This window comes from Engystomops pustulosus, chromosome 5 (genome assembly GCF_040894005.1).
Source record: "Engystomops pustulosus chromosome 5, aEngPut4.maternal, whole genome shotgun sequence".
NCBI lineage: Eukaryota > Metazoa > Chordata > Amphibia > Anura > Leptodactylidae > Engystomops > Engystomops pustulosus.
In genome coordinates this window covers 128,023,087-128,038,916 of record NC_092415.1, presented here as the reverse complement: position 1 = coordinate 128,038,916, position 15,830 = coordinate 128,023,087, and the positions used below count along the sequence as shown (strand labels likewise).

At 43.9% G+C, this 15,830-nt stretch overlaps 1 protein-coding gene across 9 annotated transcripts in view; it reads left to right on the top strand.

The window, feature by feature from the left end:
• MTRR (5-methyltetrahydrofolate-homocysteine methyltransferase reductase) overlaps positions 1-15,830 on the top strand; it is a 517,819-nt gene that overhangs the window by 163,694 nt on the left and 338,295 nt on the right. For all 9 annotated transcript variants that reach the window (XM_072152995.1, XM_072152997.1, XM_072152996.1 and 6 more), the window contains one exon: positions 8,245-8,398. In XM_072152995.1, coding sequence (XP_072009096.1) covers positions 8,245-8,398 — 154 coding nt within the window. The remainder of the gene's footprint in view (positions 1-8,244; positions 8,399-15,830) is intronic.

The following is a 15,830-nucleotide window of genomic DNA, read 5'->3' as shown; positions in this document are numbered from 1 at the left end:
TTCTCCTCATTTCACACATGTCCTGCAGTCCTCCCCCTGTAAGTCTGCAATATGTGAGTGTTCAACTATTATCTATCCATCTATCTCCTATCTAGTTATCTATCTATATCATATCTATCTATCTATATCTGTCTATCTATCTATCCATATTCTAACTATCTATCAATCATTATCTAATGTATATCTATCACTCATCTATCTATCTATCTATCTATCCATATTCCATCTATCTATCTCCTATATATCTATCTGTCATCTATCTATCTATCTCCTATATATCTGTCATCTATCTATCCATATTCTATCTATCTATGTATCCATCTATGTATCTATCTATGTATCTATGTATGTATCTATCTATCACGGATGCACCCGCGATCCATGTTTCAGATGGCGGCACACCCTTGTCCTTCCATGGATCTTGTCCTATCACCTCTCCGGCCTCCTGGCTCTGCTCTGGGTCCGACGAGGCCGCATGCCTGCTTCCGGACTAGGCCGTGCGTGCGCCGGCTCGTCTAGCCTTAAAGGGCCAGCCTCCTCTTGATTGGCGCTGGCTAATCCGGCTCGCCCTTATAATCTGACACCTCCCTTCACTTGCCACCGTTTTTTCTCCTAGGATCTCTATGGTTTCCATGCCGTTAGGCTTCCCTAAGCCGTTCCTACAGAAGTGATTGCCACCCAGCATTCCCAAACGCTGTGTCTCCAGTGTTCCTGCGTGTTCCTGTCTCCAGCGTTAACAGTGTTCCTCCGTGTTGCTGCCATTCCTGTGTCCTACTGTGCCTTCCAGGGTTCCTGTCCAGTATAGTATATATGTTATATTTTATGAGAAAAAATATTTATAAAAACTGCTACGGTAAAGCTGTCTATATTGCCACTAGCAGCCAATCCTAGATCATATTTCATTTTTTATATGGGTTTGTAAAAAGTATAGCTTAGCTGTATTTTATATATACGGTGATTAGGACTGAAAGGCATTTCTATAGCAGAATCTGCTATGCAGGGGATCATTAAGTGTAGAGACTACTTGAACACAGCAGGTGGAAGCATACTCTAAAAGCAGTGAGGTAACTATGGTGGAAGGTCAATGAGAGACGCCTGTAAAGCATTATAGGACTTGTGGTTAAACTACCACTGTCAGTGCTGTGCATGTGCCCGCTAGGCCCCTCCCACATCTGCTTCTGTGTGACACAGAATAGATGCCGCACAAGCATCAAAATAGTAAATAAAAAAGTATATATAACTTCAGGTAACCATTATGAAACCGGATTATGAAATATTTTAACCTCTATGGGAGCTTTTTGAAGTACATGGTTTCGTGGCATAACCCCTTTAACAGAAATTTTAGCAGAAGATTCGGCAAGATGGAAGAGTCGTGGAGAGCTGGTCCACAGGAAGGTTACATGCAGCCTGGTAGTAGTTTCAGGCTGGGCTGGTAGAAATGGTGCAGAGTCCTGTTGATGGATCACATCTGGGCTAAAGTCTCAGGACTTGCCCTGGGTGCTAGGCAGTGGCCTGAGGCACCTGTGGTTCCTGGTATTAGGACACTGGCTCTAGCAGCACTGACACGTGCTGTCTCGTTCTATCCTCAGAACATGACTTAAGACTAAGACAGGCCATGTGTTTCCACCCATAAGAGGTTTATATACTCGCCTGGTCAGGTGGTAGCACTCCTCCAATCAGCTTCCAGCTTGCTTTACATGTACATCATTGGACAGTAACATCTCAGTTTTAACTCTTTCCTTACAAGGCAGTGGCTACAGCTTCAATTACTATGTTCTCCAGTACTGAGAGACCTCCTAGAGCAGTGATGGCGAACCTTTTAGAGACCGCGTGCCCAAACTGCAACACATCCCCACTTATTTATAGCAAAGTGCCAACGCAGCAATTCAGTAACTTATCGCAATCTTCTTGCTCCGTGCTGTACCACAACTTTTAATATTACTTAGGAAATCAATATCGTTGACAGAAGGGAAAATTTGGTTTGCCATTGGAGCTTCCCTTGACAACCAAGAGCAGTAGCTCCAATCATAATCCGACCCTGTTCACACAGGATCAGACCCGGATGCCTCACTAACGCTAAACTTGTCACGTCCTGGGCTACCTGGGCTTGCAGAAGAATCCCTTAATCTCCTGTCTGGTAAATTCTGTTTTGAGGCAATATTCTGAGTGCCCACTGACAAGGCTTAGAGTGCCACCTCTGGCACCCGTGCCATAGGTTCGCCACCACTGTCCTAGAGAGTTGATCAGTCTCCCTAACAGATTATGACATGGAGAGGGCGCTATTAGTAACTACCACCGTGCCTAGGTGTTGGCAGGAATGCTGCATGGATGTTTCCAAAGCCTATTTATTTGATCCCAACTTGCTTCCTTGAGAAGCGGAAGGCATGCTGGAAGGCTGTTGCAGAGAGCAGGAGATGTATTGTAGTGTTCTTCTCCTAGCTCTTGACGGCAAGATCTTCAGATGAAGGCATGTTTAGGAAGTTCACAGTGTCACTTACCTTTCCTGAAGGAGTTTGCTGCATTTGCACAGCTCCAACAGCTAAGAGTTGTCCGAGTTGGAAACCGTTACTCCTATATCTTCTCTGGCCCTGACTTTTTACTAGAGTTTCAGTCATGTGACCTTAAACTGAGGTGAAGGATGAGTGTGGGAGGATCGGGGTGACACCAAAGACATCACAAAGTAGTTGTAATGGAAATGTATGATTCCAGACATTCTTAGAGATACACTGGTTCTCGGCTGCATTACATAATTCTCTGCTGAGTTGTACTGTGCTACTGTGCTGGGCTGTGTATGCTGGCCTACAGCTTCTGTGACTTGCTGAGAGCATGTCTTGTTTTAATGGGAAAATATGAAAATAAGTTTTCCAGTTAGGATAAGGAAAACCATGTATTTTTTAGCTATTTCCCTAACTGGTCAAAAGCCTCTCACCCAGCCAAACGATCCAAGCCAACATGACGTTGCCCATTATTCGGTGCTACTGGCTAGCACCGATCACGGTTGTCACTGGTGGGGGTTTACTGCAATATGTAGAAACGCTCACTTGCTATGGAGAGTGCTCAGCCTGTGAACCTTCTCCAAACACCCGACGCTTGATGTAACTACGTCACAAGTTGTTAAGTAGTAAATCACTTTCTATTTAGATACCTCTATAGAACTTAGAGGTATCTAAGTTCTATAGAGCACAATTCATGATGCTTACTACTTTCTGTGACAAGCCCTCAAAAGCAAAAGTAGAGGAATTTCACTGTCTAGAGGTAAGAAATGCATAGCAACTTATTTTCAAACTTAATTAGTCTGATGACATCATTGTATCCTGCTTTAATTATAGAATAGAGGAAATTCTGCAAGTTAAGCACCTATTGCTAGATGGATAAGAATATTTCAACCTGTTACCATTAACAGGATAAAGATCTTTCGGAATATATCACAGCTCATTTAAAAAGAATAGTTGCTGCTGCTTCTTCGAGGGCATCCGCTTCTGTACAGCAGATATGCAGAGCAGCCATCTGGCAGAAACTATTTGTTGCCAATTATGACGATGTTTCTTTCTGTAGAAAATTACTCTGAAAATGAATCTGTTGCTGTCCCAACCTAAAGTTGTAATTACTATGTTAAGCCTCCAATTTTGTTTCGCATGACTTCTTTCACTACTCTGGTACTTAAGAGGTATCAAAGTGAGGGGTCCTTCTTATTGTTTCTGATGTTTCCTGTCTCCTGAGGAAGAGAGGAAAAAATTGTGAGGGATTTGTCTAGAGCCAGGCGCCAAAAGTATGCACAAAATGGGGGAGAGAGATAATGGAGTGGAGTTGCAGCGTCAAACTCCGGGGCTGGATGTGGATCCAGATGTGTTGTGTAGAAATAGAGAAAAAACGGGGTCAAAGAGTTAGATGCGCTACATCCGAGGTGTATTATTGATTATTTTTATTGGAAATGTGACTACGATGGGGCAAATCTTGTGCCCATTGCGCAGCCTTTGATCTGGCGGTAAATGTTATTATCAAAAGAGAAGGAATTGTGGTGGAGAATGAAGTTAATGCTTTCAAGAAGAAAAGCAGTCTGTGCTGGGGGCATCTTCGGATTTGATGATAGAAAGTTCTCAATGGATTTGATTCCTAGGGCGTGTGGGATGTTGGAATACAGTGCTGATATGTCAGCTGTTAGTAGCGACCAAGCTTTGCAGTTATTGTGGGGGTTGGTAAGGTTGTTGAGTCGTAGAAGTTCATTGATCAGTTGGGTTGAATCTTTTAGATAGGATGGTAACTGTAGGACAAAGGGTTGAAGGTGGAGGTCTATATAGTGTGACAGATTGCAAGTTAAAGAGTTTATACCAGAGATAATGGGGCGGCCAGGTGGGTTGGTAAGGGATTTATGGATCTTGGGTAGGTGGTAAAAGAAGGGGAGGGGTGGGTTGCTGACGGTGAGGAATTGTTTTTCTTTCTTGCTGAGCAAATTTTGGGAGGAGGCTTCATGAATCAAATTGGTGTAAGTGGTATAATCGGTTGGAAGGGGGTTTGTTTGTAGGGGTTCATAGAAGGATGAATCCGATAGAATGTTGTTTGCTTCAGCAATGTAATCTGGACGGTCTTGGATTACGATGCCTCCGCCTTTGTCAGCTGGTCTTATGATGATGGTATCATTGTCCTTGAGGGATTTGATTGCTCTTTTTTCAGTAGCGGAGAGGTTGGAATTGGTACCTTGGGGGTTTGATTGAGGAAGTTTTTTGAGGTCATCAAGGGCTAAGTTATAGAAGGTGTCGATGGCTGGCCCCTTATGGTGTAGAAGTGAGAGGGAGGGTGGACATGAACTGGTATGGGAGCGAGGTTCGTGGGGGAAGGGACGGGTAATTTGGGAGATGGGGTGGTGGACATGCGTGTTTCGGATTGGACAGACTGTATAGCAAAATGTCGGTTGAGAGTGAGTTTGCGTATGAAACTGTTGAGGTCTAGAAAGAGTTGAAAGTCGTCTGCAGGAGCGGTAGGGCAGAAAGATAAGCCTTTGGATAGGAGGTCGATCTCATTCTGTTGAAGGTTGTATTTGGAGAGGTTGAAGATCTTAATGGGTTGGTTGGGTTCTATTTTCGTGTTTATTGGATTCTTGTGTTTTTGGCTGCTGGTTCTTCTTTTAGTGGTTCCACCGCAGCAGCCTCGTGGTCTATTTTTCTTTTTGTTGAGGTGGAGGTTTTGTGACTCAGGGAGAAGAATTGGGTTATTTTGATTGGACTGGTTAAGATTGGAAGTAGGGGTAGGTAGGAGGTGTGGGGGGAGAGACTCGGGGATCTGGAGAGATGGGTGGGAAGGGCTAAAAAAGACTCAGTGGAAGAGGTACTGGAGGTGGAGGGTAACCCAGGGGGTGTTGGCGGTATGGGAAGGGATTGGGTGGGCGAATGGGGTTCATCATGGGTCGACAGTAGTGATAAATTAAGGTGGTCTTTGGGCTCATGTGTGGTGTGGATGGTAATGTTGACAGGGAGGTTGGCTAGATGGGCTTCCAAATCGGCAGCTTTGAAGGCGTTGAGGGGAATAGGGCCTAGGGGGTTTGTTTGTGGAGTGGGGGGTGGGATGGTTATTGTTGGGTTGAGTATGGGGGTTTGGATTATACGGGTGATGGAGGCGGCGTTCATGGGGCTGGGGGATAGTGTGGGTGCAGTGGTTTTGCGGAAGGTTCTGTTCTTAGTCGGTTGAGTTTGGGAGGGGGGCGCCCTCCGATTGCTGTTTCGGTTGTGTTCAGGCTTCTTTGTTGTTGTTGTTGATGTCTTTCTTTGGTGGTGGGTAGTGTTGTTTCTATTTGTATTTCTGTTTTCTGGGTTGGTTGAATGGATGGGCCGTGTAGAAACCGGTCCAGGTGGGGGTGGTGCGGGGTGGTCTGGAGTGTTGTTTAAAGCGGAGTGGTTACGTGTGTTGTCCAGTTTCAAGCATTTCCGCTTTATTTTGCTTAGATCATGTTGTTGGGAGCGGAAGTGAGTGCTTGTGGCTAGGTTTTGAAAGTCGGGGTGGTCTTCGTAGGGTGATAGTAGTGTGGAGATAATGTTGATTTTTAGTGTTGCCTCCTTTTGGAGGTCGGATCTTTTTAGTATGATGAGGTCGATCAAGTCTCGAGTGAGGGTTTCCAAACGGTTATTCCATTTCTCGTTGAAGAGCTGGTCGTTTGGAAAGGGAGATTTTATGTCTACCTGGAGACTTTTAGGGTAAAGGTTCTCTTTTAGGTAGAGTCGTAGGAAATAGTTCTCCAGAGAAGACACCAGGTCCATGACCAACCTTTTCCTGGATCTGGAAGAATCACTAAAAAAGGAATCCTCCAATAGTATCCATGTCCATTTCCTACGACTCTACCTAAAAGAGAACCTTTACCCTAAAAGTCTCACTTCTACCCCCTACACCATAAGGGGCCAGCCATCGACACCTTCTATAACTTAGCCCTTGATGACCTCAAAAAACTTCCTCAATCAAACCCCCAAGGTACCAATTCCAACCTCTCCGCTACTGAAAAAAGAGCAATCAAATCCCTCAAGGACAATGATACCATCATCATAAGACCAGCTGACAAAGGCGGAGGCATCGTAATCCAAGACCGTCCAGATTACATTGCTGAAGCAAACAACATTCTATCGGATTCATCCTTCTATGAACCCCTGCAAACAAACCCCCTTCCAACCGATTATACCACTTACACCAATTTGATTCATGAAGCCTCCTCCCAAAATTTGCTCAGCAAGAAAGAAAAACAATTCCTCACCGTCAGCAACCCACCCCTCCCCTTCTTTTACCACCTACCCAAGATCCATAAATCCCTTACCAACCCACCTGGCCGCCCCATTATCTCTGGTATAAACTCTTTAACTTGCAATCTGTCACACTATATAGACCTCCACCTTCAACCCTTTGTCCTACAGTTACCATCCTATCTAAAAGATTCAACCCAACTGATCAATGAACTTCTACGACTCAACAACCTTACCAACCCCCACAATAACTGCAAAGCTTGGTCGCTACTAACAGCTGACGTATCAGCACTGTATTCCAACATCCCACACGCCCTAGGAATCAAATCCATTGAAAACTTTCTATCATCAAATCCGAAGATGCCCCCAGCACAGACTGCTTTTCTTCTTGAAAGCATTAACTTCATTCTCCACCACAATTCCTTCTCTTTTGATTATAACATTTACCGCCAGATCAAAGGCTGCGCAATGGGCACAAGATTTGCCCCATCGTAGTCACATTTCCAATAAAAATAATCAATAATACACCTCGGATGTAGCGCGTCTAACTCTTTGACCCCGTTTTTTCTCTATTCCTGTCTCTTGGGCAGTGGTAAATACCTCCTGAGGTTTATGAAAAAATATCTAATTATTGGTAAGTGTAATGTTCTGTTCACAAACTTGGACAATTGGCAACTCTTTTATCAACCGGCCATGAATGGGTGTATGGAGGTGACTGGGCGTCACCTCAATGCAGGAAGCGGGTGTCCATAATATTTTGTGAAACACTTTTGCCAACTGGTTCAAACACTGCACCTAGTATAGCAACAGCTTTGAGGCTCCCTTAGCAGTCATTTGCATCCTTCTATTTGGCTCCTACTTTAATAGAGATGCAGTATGTTTACAATATACTGCAATACAGTTGTACCCTAGGGCGCCTGAATTAATAGTTTCACATTTTTCATGCAGATTATTCAATGCAGTGAATGCCGTAACAGAAAAGAAATGAAAAAAATCAACACATTTTTACTATTTTGCTTCCCACAAAAATCGTATTAAAAAGTGGTTGAGATAATGACACCTTGCCTTGCTCCATACAGCAAAATTTCCCTATTCAGAGAGTCCATATCCTCCTGGTTTTAGAGCAGGGACATATGTTGCATGTGGATTGTTAGTCCCCAGGTGCATAACCTTACATTTATTCAAACTGAACCTCTTTTGCGAAGTGGATGATAACCTGGCCCAAAGAAAAAAACGACAATGCCATTTGTAAAAACAAAGCACGTGCGAAAATGGTGCCACTACATTTTTTTGCCACTTTCAGCACTATAGAATTTTTTTCATAGAACAGAACATTAAATATTACCAGTAGTAAGCCCTCATAAAGTTTAAATGTCATTTTAACAAAATATGGCTTGTAGAGAGGAGTGAGAAATGGAATGCAAAAACATAGTCTTGGAAAGGTTAAAGATGAGTCGTGGCACAAATGTAAAACGTTGATTTTATTAAAACAAAATGTTTATTTTTCTGTTTTTTCTCTCTCAAGAATACTACAATTGAATTTCAGCCTGGAGATTCTTTTGGCATAGTGTCTCCAAATCCTCCAGATGAAGTGACAGAACTTATTAATAAACTCGGATTGTCTGAAAAGAGAGAATACCAAATCTGGATGACTATTAAGCGTGAAACAAACAAAAGAGGTAAGACAGCCACGTGAGTGTGTGTGTAGGGCCAGCTCCAAGTTTTATTAGGCCCTTTGGCGACAGAACCTCAGTGGGCCCCTTCAGGGTTGGCTCCAGGTTTCAGTAGGCCCCTGGGCGACAGCCTCAGTAGGCCCTTTGCAGTGAACTCACGTGCATTAAAAAAAAATCACTCTGGTTCCCTAAAATATTTCCTAGTTTATCATACCAAACAGCCTTCTCATGGTTATTCTATATAGATCTCCCCCTCAAACCCTATGGATTCATTAGATATAGCCCCCTCACCCCTATGGATTTCTAATGTACAGCCTTATGTGGGCCCCCAAGCAGCTCTAGGTCCTGGCACTTGCCTGGGTATGCCAAGTGCTGGTGTCGGCCCTGGGCCCATTTGCAGTAAACTCACGTAGTGGCACCTTTTTGCTGCCTGAGGAGAAAATCTAAATGCCGCTCCCACCCCTTACCCTGATCCCCTATGTATGGCCCAGCGAATTTACAGACAAAAAAAGTAACTACATCCTGACCTGAAAATGATGAGAACATTTCCAAATAGTGCCACCATATTACTGACAATACACAGGCCAGGGGCGTCACTAGGTCAAAAGATCCGGGACTCATGCCCCGGATCTTTTGCCTGGTGCCCCGGATCTCCCTGGGTCCAGAGGACATTAGCCCCGCTGCCCGGCATGCTCCTCTCTCTTCACGATCAGTGTACACTGCTTTCCCTGCAGGACCTGTGATGATGTCATGTTCACATGACCTGCAGGGGAAAGCAGTGCACGGAGCTGCAGGAGTGAGGGAGAACATAGGAAGATCTATATGGGGCACATTACAGGGGGATCTATATGGGGCACATTACAGGGGGATCTGTGTGGGGCACATTACAGGGGGATCTGTGTGGGGCACATTACAGGGGATCTGTGTGCGGGGCACATTACAGGGGATCTGTGTGCGGGGCACATTACAGGGGATCTGTGTGTGGGGCACATTACAGGGGATCTGTGTATGGGGCACATTACAGGGGATCTGTGTGTGGGGCACATTACAGGGGATCTGTATGGTGCACATTACAGGGGGATCTGTGTGTGGGGACATTACAGGGGGATCTGTGAATGGGGCACGTTACAGGGGGATCTGTGTATGGAGCACATTACAGGGGGATCTGTGTGTGGGGCACTTTACATGGGGATCTGTGTGTGGGGCACATTACAGGGGGATCTGTGTGTGGGGCACATTACAGGGGGATCTGTGTGTGGGGCACATTACAGGGGGATCTGTGTGTGGGGCACATTACAGGGGGATCTGTGTGTGGGGCACATTACAGGGGGATCTGTGTGTGGGGCACATTACAGGGGGATCTGTGTGTGGGGCACATTACAGGGGGATCTGTTTGTGGGGCACATTACAGGGGGATCTGTGTATGGGGCACATTACAGGGGGATCTGTGGGAGGCACATTAATGGGGATCATTACAGGGGGGCCTGTGTGGGGCACATTACTGAGGGAGATTATAAGGGGGACATTACTGGATAGATGTGTGGGTGACATTATTGGGGGATGAGTGGGTGACTTTACTTGGGGGGGTGCGGGGGAATTACTGGAAGAGATGTGTGGGAGACAATACTGGGGGCTGTGTGAGGACATTACTGGGGAGCTGTGGGGACATTTCTTGGAGTGTGTTCACACGTGGCAGCATGAAGGGCCTAGGTTTGATCTCACATGAGTTTCCAGTGATGATTATGTGATGGATCACGAGCGTCTGCTCTCTTGTATTTGTTTAAATACCACGTGTGAGCACAGCCTTAGGGTGATGTCACACGTGGCATTTTGAACGCGTTTTTGGCCCATTTTTAAGCAGTCCGTTTTTGAAAACGCATCCGTATTTGACAGGCTTGACCAATTATCTAAATTCAAACTAGTCAAAAACGGATACTAATTTTGACGGACTGCTTAAAAACGGCCAAAAACGTGTTCAAAACGCCACTTATGACATCACCCTTACAGTATTTTGGGAGAGTGTTAGGGGCAGCAGCAGGACAACACTGTCAGGGTGCAGTCACACGTTGCAGTTAAAGTTGTAATGCCGCATCACAGCCGCATCACAATGAGTTTTGAGGTGGTTTTTGGTGCAGTTTTGTTAATTTAACAAGTGAAAGACATGAACTGGTGAATTTGAGTTTGAAGGGGAAACCTGTTCCACAAATGTTCTTCACTGCACCTAAAACCACCTCAAAACTGATTGTGATGCAGTTGTAACTGCAACATGTGAACGCAACTTCGGAGAACGAAGATTTTGGGATAATGAAGGACATAAGATGTCTGTGTGGTGAAGTCCACAGAAAGGAGACGTGGTGATGCCGAGTCCAAGGGTGGTTGCACATGTGGCGTTTTGAACCCGTTTTTAGAGAAGGCATCCATTTTTGTCCATTTTAAATTACGATAATTGGTAAAACCCGACAAAAACAGATGCGGTTTCAAAAACGCATGCGTTTTTTAACGTACTGACTAAACGCCTAGACTTTAACGCCTGACTAAAAATGGACTAACAACTGGTTCAAAACGTCACGAGTTCCACCACCCTAATAGTGAAGTGGACATGTCACCTGCAGTCACTGGATGTAAGTCAGGATTTCTCTGGTGTTTCTGTAGCTGTGTAGCCCCCTCAGTAAAGTTGTTATTGGCACAATCACATGTGGGGGTTATTTACAGGAGGGGGCATTACTGAAAGTCTCATACAAATGCAATGAAAATGGATCTTTTTCCACCCTAGCCACGCTCCTTACACAGGCCAGGTCTCACACTTTAATATCCGTCAATGGCACAGACATTAGTAGTATCTTATACCTTACAACTTAGAATAACAAACTAGACCAACTAGACCCATAACTGGACATTATTAAGATTTATATTTTAAGTGTATTCAATGTAAAACAAAATGTGAATTTATGAACCGTGCTCTGTAATTAGTGATTATAAATTAGCCTATCTAGGTCTACACTAGAGTGTACTTTCTTTACCAGGATCACCTCTGTAATGCAATATAATATGATACTATACACACCATATGATTCATATGTGTCAAATAGACTATAATTCCTTCCAACAGTATGACTTCCACTCAAAATATCAATGGAAAATGGAAAAACTATAGTCCATTATTGACTGTTATCGGTTTATCTTTTAGGTACACACTGGAATAAGTTAAGTTCTGTTAGAAAGTGGTATCAGGAATTGCATATGTTAGCGATTTAAGATTTTATAAGCCTAGATTTTAATTATAAAAATAAATAAATAACACACGCCTCCCGTAGGATCTCTTCCTGCTTCAGCTCCACTTTGAAAAGGTGAGTACCGAGTTATTTTTTTTCTATAGACTCGAGTATAAGCCGAGCCAAATTTTGTGCTGAAAAACTGCTTAAACTCGAGTATATACGGTATATGGACACATACAATTAAAAGATAAGGCCCCATCCAATACACCACTTTCCAAATGATTTAGCAAATTGGATTTAAGTGTAATAAAGATTACATTTCTTGCTTTTCAGTGAAACTCACTTAAATCAATCTCAGATACTTTAGATAATTGTTTGCCAGGTGAGCCCAATTAAAAGAAAACTACTTTTAATGTTCCAGATTTTTAAACAAGCCACAGGCTTAAAGTAATATGGGAAAGAATAGGGATCCCTTGCTGCCAAAAAGCGTCAAATAGTGCAATGTCTTGGACAAGGTATAAAAATATTAGATATTTCACGAAAACATAACCGTTACCATCGTACTGTGAAGACATTTGTGGCTGATTGAGAGCACAGATTTAGGTAGAATGAGGAAGGTTTCTGCCAGCCAAGTTAATCAGATTTAGGCCTCATTCACACGTCAGATATACATCCCCTCATAGGCCGGCTATGTGCTCATGGCACCGTACGGGAGTGTTTTTTTTTGCGGCATACGACACCATGCGTCATAGATCATAGGGGCATGGGCTTGTAACAGCGTGTGAAGCCAGAGCACAGAGATACCCTGGAGCTCTCAGAGTTCTAAAGGCTTTTTAGGCCAATGTTAATAGTTGATTTTAAAATGAAGAAGACCATGGGAAACAAATATAAGATCACCACAGTCATAGGGCCTGGATCTATGAGCAGTTTGGTTTAAAGGAGAACATAGGGACTAATTGATGTGTAGTGTAAGGTCCACACATCCAAAAATGTTTTAAATAAGAGACAAAAGAAATGAGATGTGTATAAAGAACAACGAATAATTTTATTAGATTATACAATGATTAAAAACATATCAAAAGCCAGAAAAAAAACTGAACATGATACAAAAATGTCAGTGTAATCATTGATCTCCAAGATCAATGTAGTGAGACCAAGAGCAAAAGATATACTGGTATAAAGTAGATATAGAGTAAATAAAATACAATGAAAACATGGCATTGGGTCACTTTACTGTCGTGTTGTTGATAAGAGTAGCCGGTCTGAGAGAAGAGGAGAGGAACCCCACGTGTTCTGCCTGAGACACAGGCTTCCTCAGGGGATACATGTGTGTTTTTATATAAGCAGAGCAGCTTGGATGGAGAGTCAAAACGGAAGTGAAATCACCTCCGGATGTTAGTCAGACCCCCCCTCCCTTCCCGACCACGCACAGAGCGAGAACATTGCATGTGAAACAGTATACACAAATACTTTGAAACAGAATACATGAGCACATTCATGGCTCTAGTTGTCTGAAAACCGGATGTGTGTCATTCCCACAATGCACTTGGTGCGTGCCAGTACATTCCAATAATAGGGAAGTTATTGTAGAGTGTTGTTATTAGAGATGGGCAAATCGATTCTAACTTCGGTTAGAATTTCAGGAAAAATTTGATTTGTCACAAATCCAAAGTTTACGGTGATTCATGGGAACAAAGTATTTTTTTTCCTCCTTACCAAAATGGGCTTGAGTACAACATGTTACATGGGGCACAGAACATAGTTGATTAACCAATATGTCATAAAGAGAGGTGGCAGGTGGAGCACGCAGAAGGCGAAGCACAGTAAGGGGACGTCGTGGCAGAGGTGGCTCTGTGAGGCCAGAACTGCCGTTGTCGATTGGTTGATTAAGTCTCCACTTCCCAGACAAGAGTCTGTCGGTTCGTCAGATACAATCCTTAGTTGGCATGGCCCAGGAGCAGGTCAGCGGTCAACCAGCCTCTGTCCTGTTCATTTCCCTCTGCCAGAGATCTACTAGGTCTATATAGCGAGGATGAATTCTTTGAGGACAGTCAACAGCTGCTTGGCAGTTTAGAGGAGTGGCAGACATCCGCTGCTTTGTTATGTGCATACTAAGACCGTTGAGGAGGATAGCAGTGACAGGGCGACACAAATCAATGATGATACAGCCGATCGCACTTGGGAGCCTGTGAAGTCAGGGATTCATCATCATTGTCAGGAGAGGAGGGTGTCAGCTTGCGCATCAGGCAACGAAGCGGGCAACGAGTAGCTACAGTGGCCGTGTGTTAGCAGGGTGGCAGCAGTGTGAGGATGGGAGCCAAACCCCACTTCGGAGGTCAAAGTAAGCAGTGGTACAGGGGCTCAGCGAGGCAGCGGCATACGTAGCCACTCAGCACAGAGTGTTAGCAGTAAAATCACCACCTCGGAGGTGTGGCAGTTTTTTGTTAAGACACCAGACAAGCCGAGCGTGTATATGTAGAATCTGTGGGCAGAAAGTGAAGCATGGCCAGGGAGCTAACTGTTGGCACCACAGCCCTGCGTCAACACATGCAGCTTCACCTTCCAATGGCCTGGGAATAACGTGGAACAGATGTGGAGGTCCATCCTGCCGCAGCAGCGCCTAGTGCCACACATGCCATTTTAGCCAGTCAAGGCTCCAGCACCTCTCTGCCGAAGGGAGCAGTTTGTCTTTTTTTTGTCAATTCTGTTTTTATTGGTTAAATTTTCATAACATGTTCACATACAATACTTGTTCTGCCCTTCAATGAGGGCATAAGGTAGAAAGCATTGTTGACCACATTATACTTTATTCTGATTACCTATATGTGCTTGTTTCAGTTTTACCATTAAACAGACATCTGAATATCCAAATCCTCACTGTTCAGTTGTCAACCTGTTGGAGCAATAAAGTTTGACTACATAACCACAACAGTCTGGCTTATTGGAAGACAGGAAGGTTTATGCTGTATGTCAGAGTATACACAGCTGTGACGTATATGAATACAGAACAATACTTACTACAATTGTCCAGTTTTACATTGGGTTGATGCAAGAACATACAATGCTTAGTAGGTATTAAAGTTTTATCAAGGACAATATGGTATGTTGTTTATGCAGTAAGAGGTCGTAACCAGGATCAAACAATAGACAATGAAAATAATGGAAACATGATCCTGGGAAAAGGAGGGTTATAGGGAGTGGGGGGTACATAATCTCCGGTTCGTATGAAGACTCCTGTCTCTCGTATGAAGACTCCTGTCTCTCGCTCTACTGTTTCAGTTGTTGTTCCTATTAGCTGGATCACTGGTTTGTCAAGCTGGATAATTCCTCCATTCTACATATCTGAGCTACCTTCTCTCTCCAAATATCTAATTTTGGTGTGTCAGGCCTCAACCAATATAACGGTATCAATGTCTTAGCCGCAGCCAGTAAACGTGTGACCAGTTTGGTTGTGGACAACCGTAAGCCCCCCTGGGGACAATCCCAGACATATAAGGGGAAGATCTATTGTTATGTTGGAGGAGCAGATTGTTCTAATTTCCTTCTGAACATCTATCCAGAAAGTAGAGATCACGGGGCATTTCCACCATATATGTTCAAAGGAACCCTTTCCTCTACTACATCTCCAGCAGTTACCTGTAGGGTGGAGACCCTACCTTTGCAGAACTTCCGGCTTTTTGTACCTCCTAGCCAGTAATTTTAAATGGCTTTCCTGTAGCCTTACACTTCTGGAGAATCCATAAGAATGATTAAGGATCCAGTTCTTGTCACTGGACAGACAGATTGATGCACAGCTCCTCCTCCCAAGCCGACAAGTATAAAGGTTCTGCTGGTGCTCTGTTTGTTAACATGCAATCATATATGTAAGATATGGTGTTAGCCTTCGCTGCCCCCACTGCAGTGGCGATTTCAAAAGGCTGTTCTGAGAGGAACATATTTCTTAAGAAAGGCTTTACATGTCGATTGTAGCTGTAAAGTTATAAACTGGATTGGGCCCTTGTTTTGTAGTTTGGTGACTACAGACTCCTCTAAGGGGTGTAAGCTCTTCTGCAATAGCTCCTTAATCGTCAAGTCTTCCAATGCTCCCCGCCAGGCCGGAACATCCCACCAGTTCTGTGACAAAGTCATTGGGAGGAAGCACACTGGCATAAGTGGTGAGGGGAATGGGGAGAGTTTTGTTTTCAAATTGGCTTTATGCCATATCTGTAGTATATGTTTAGTAG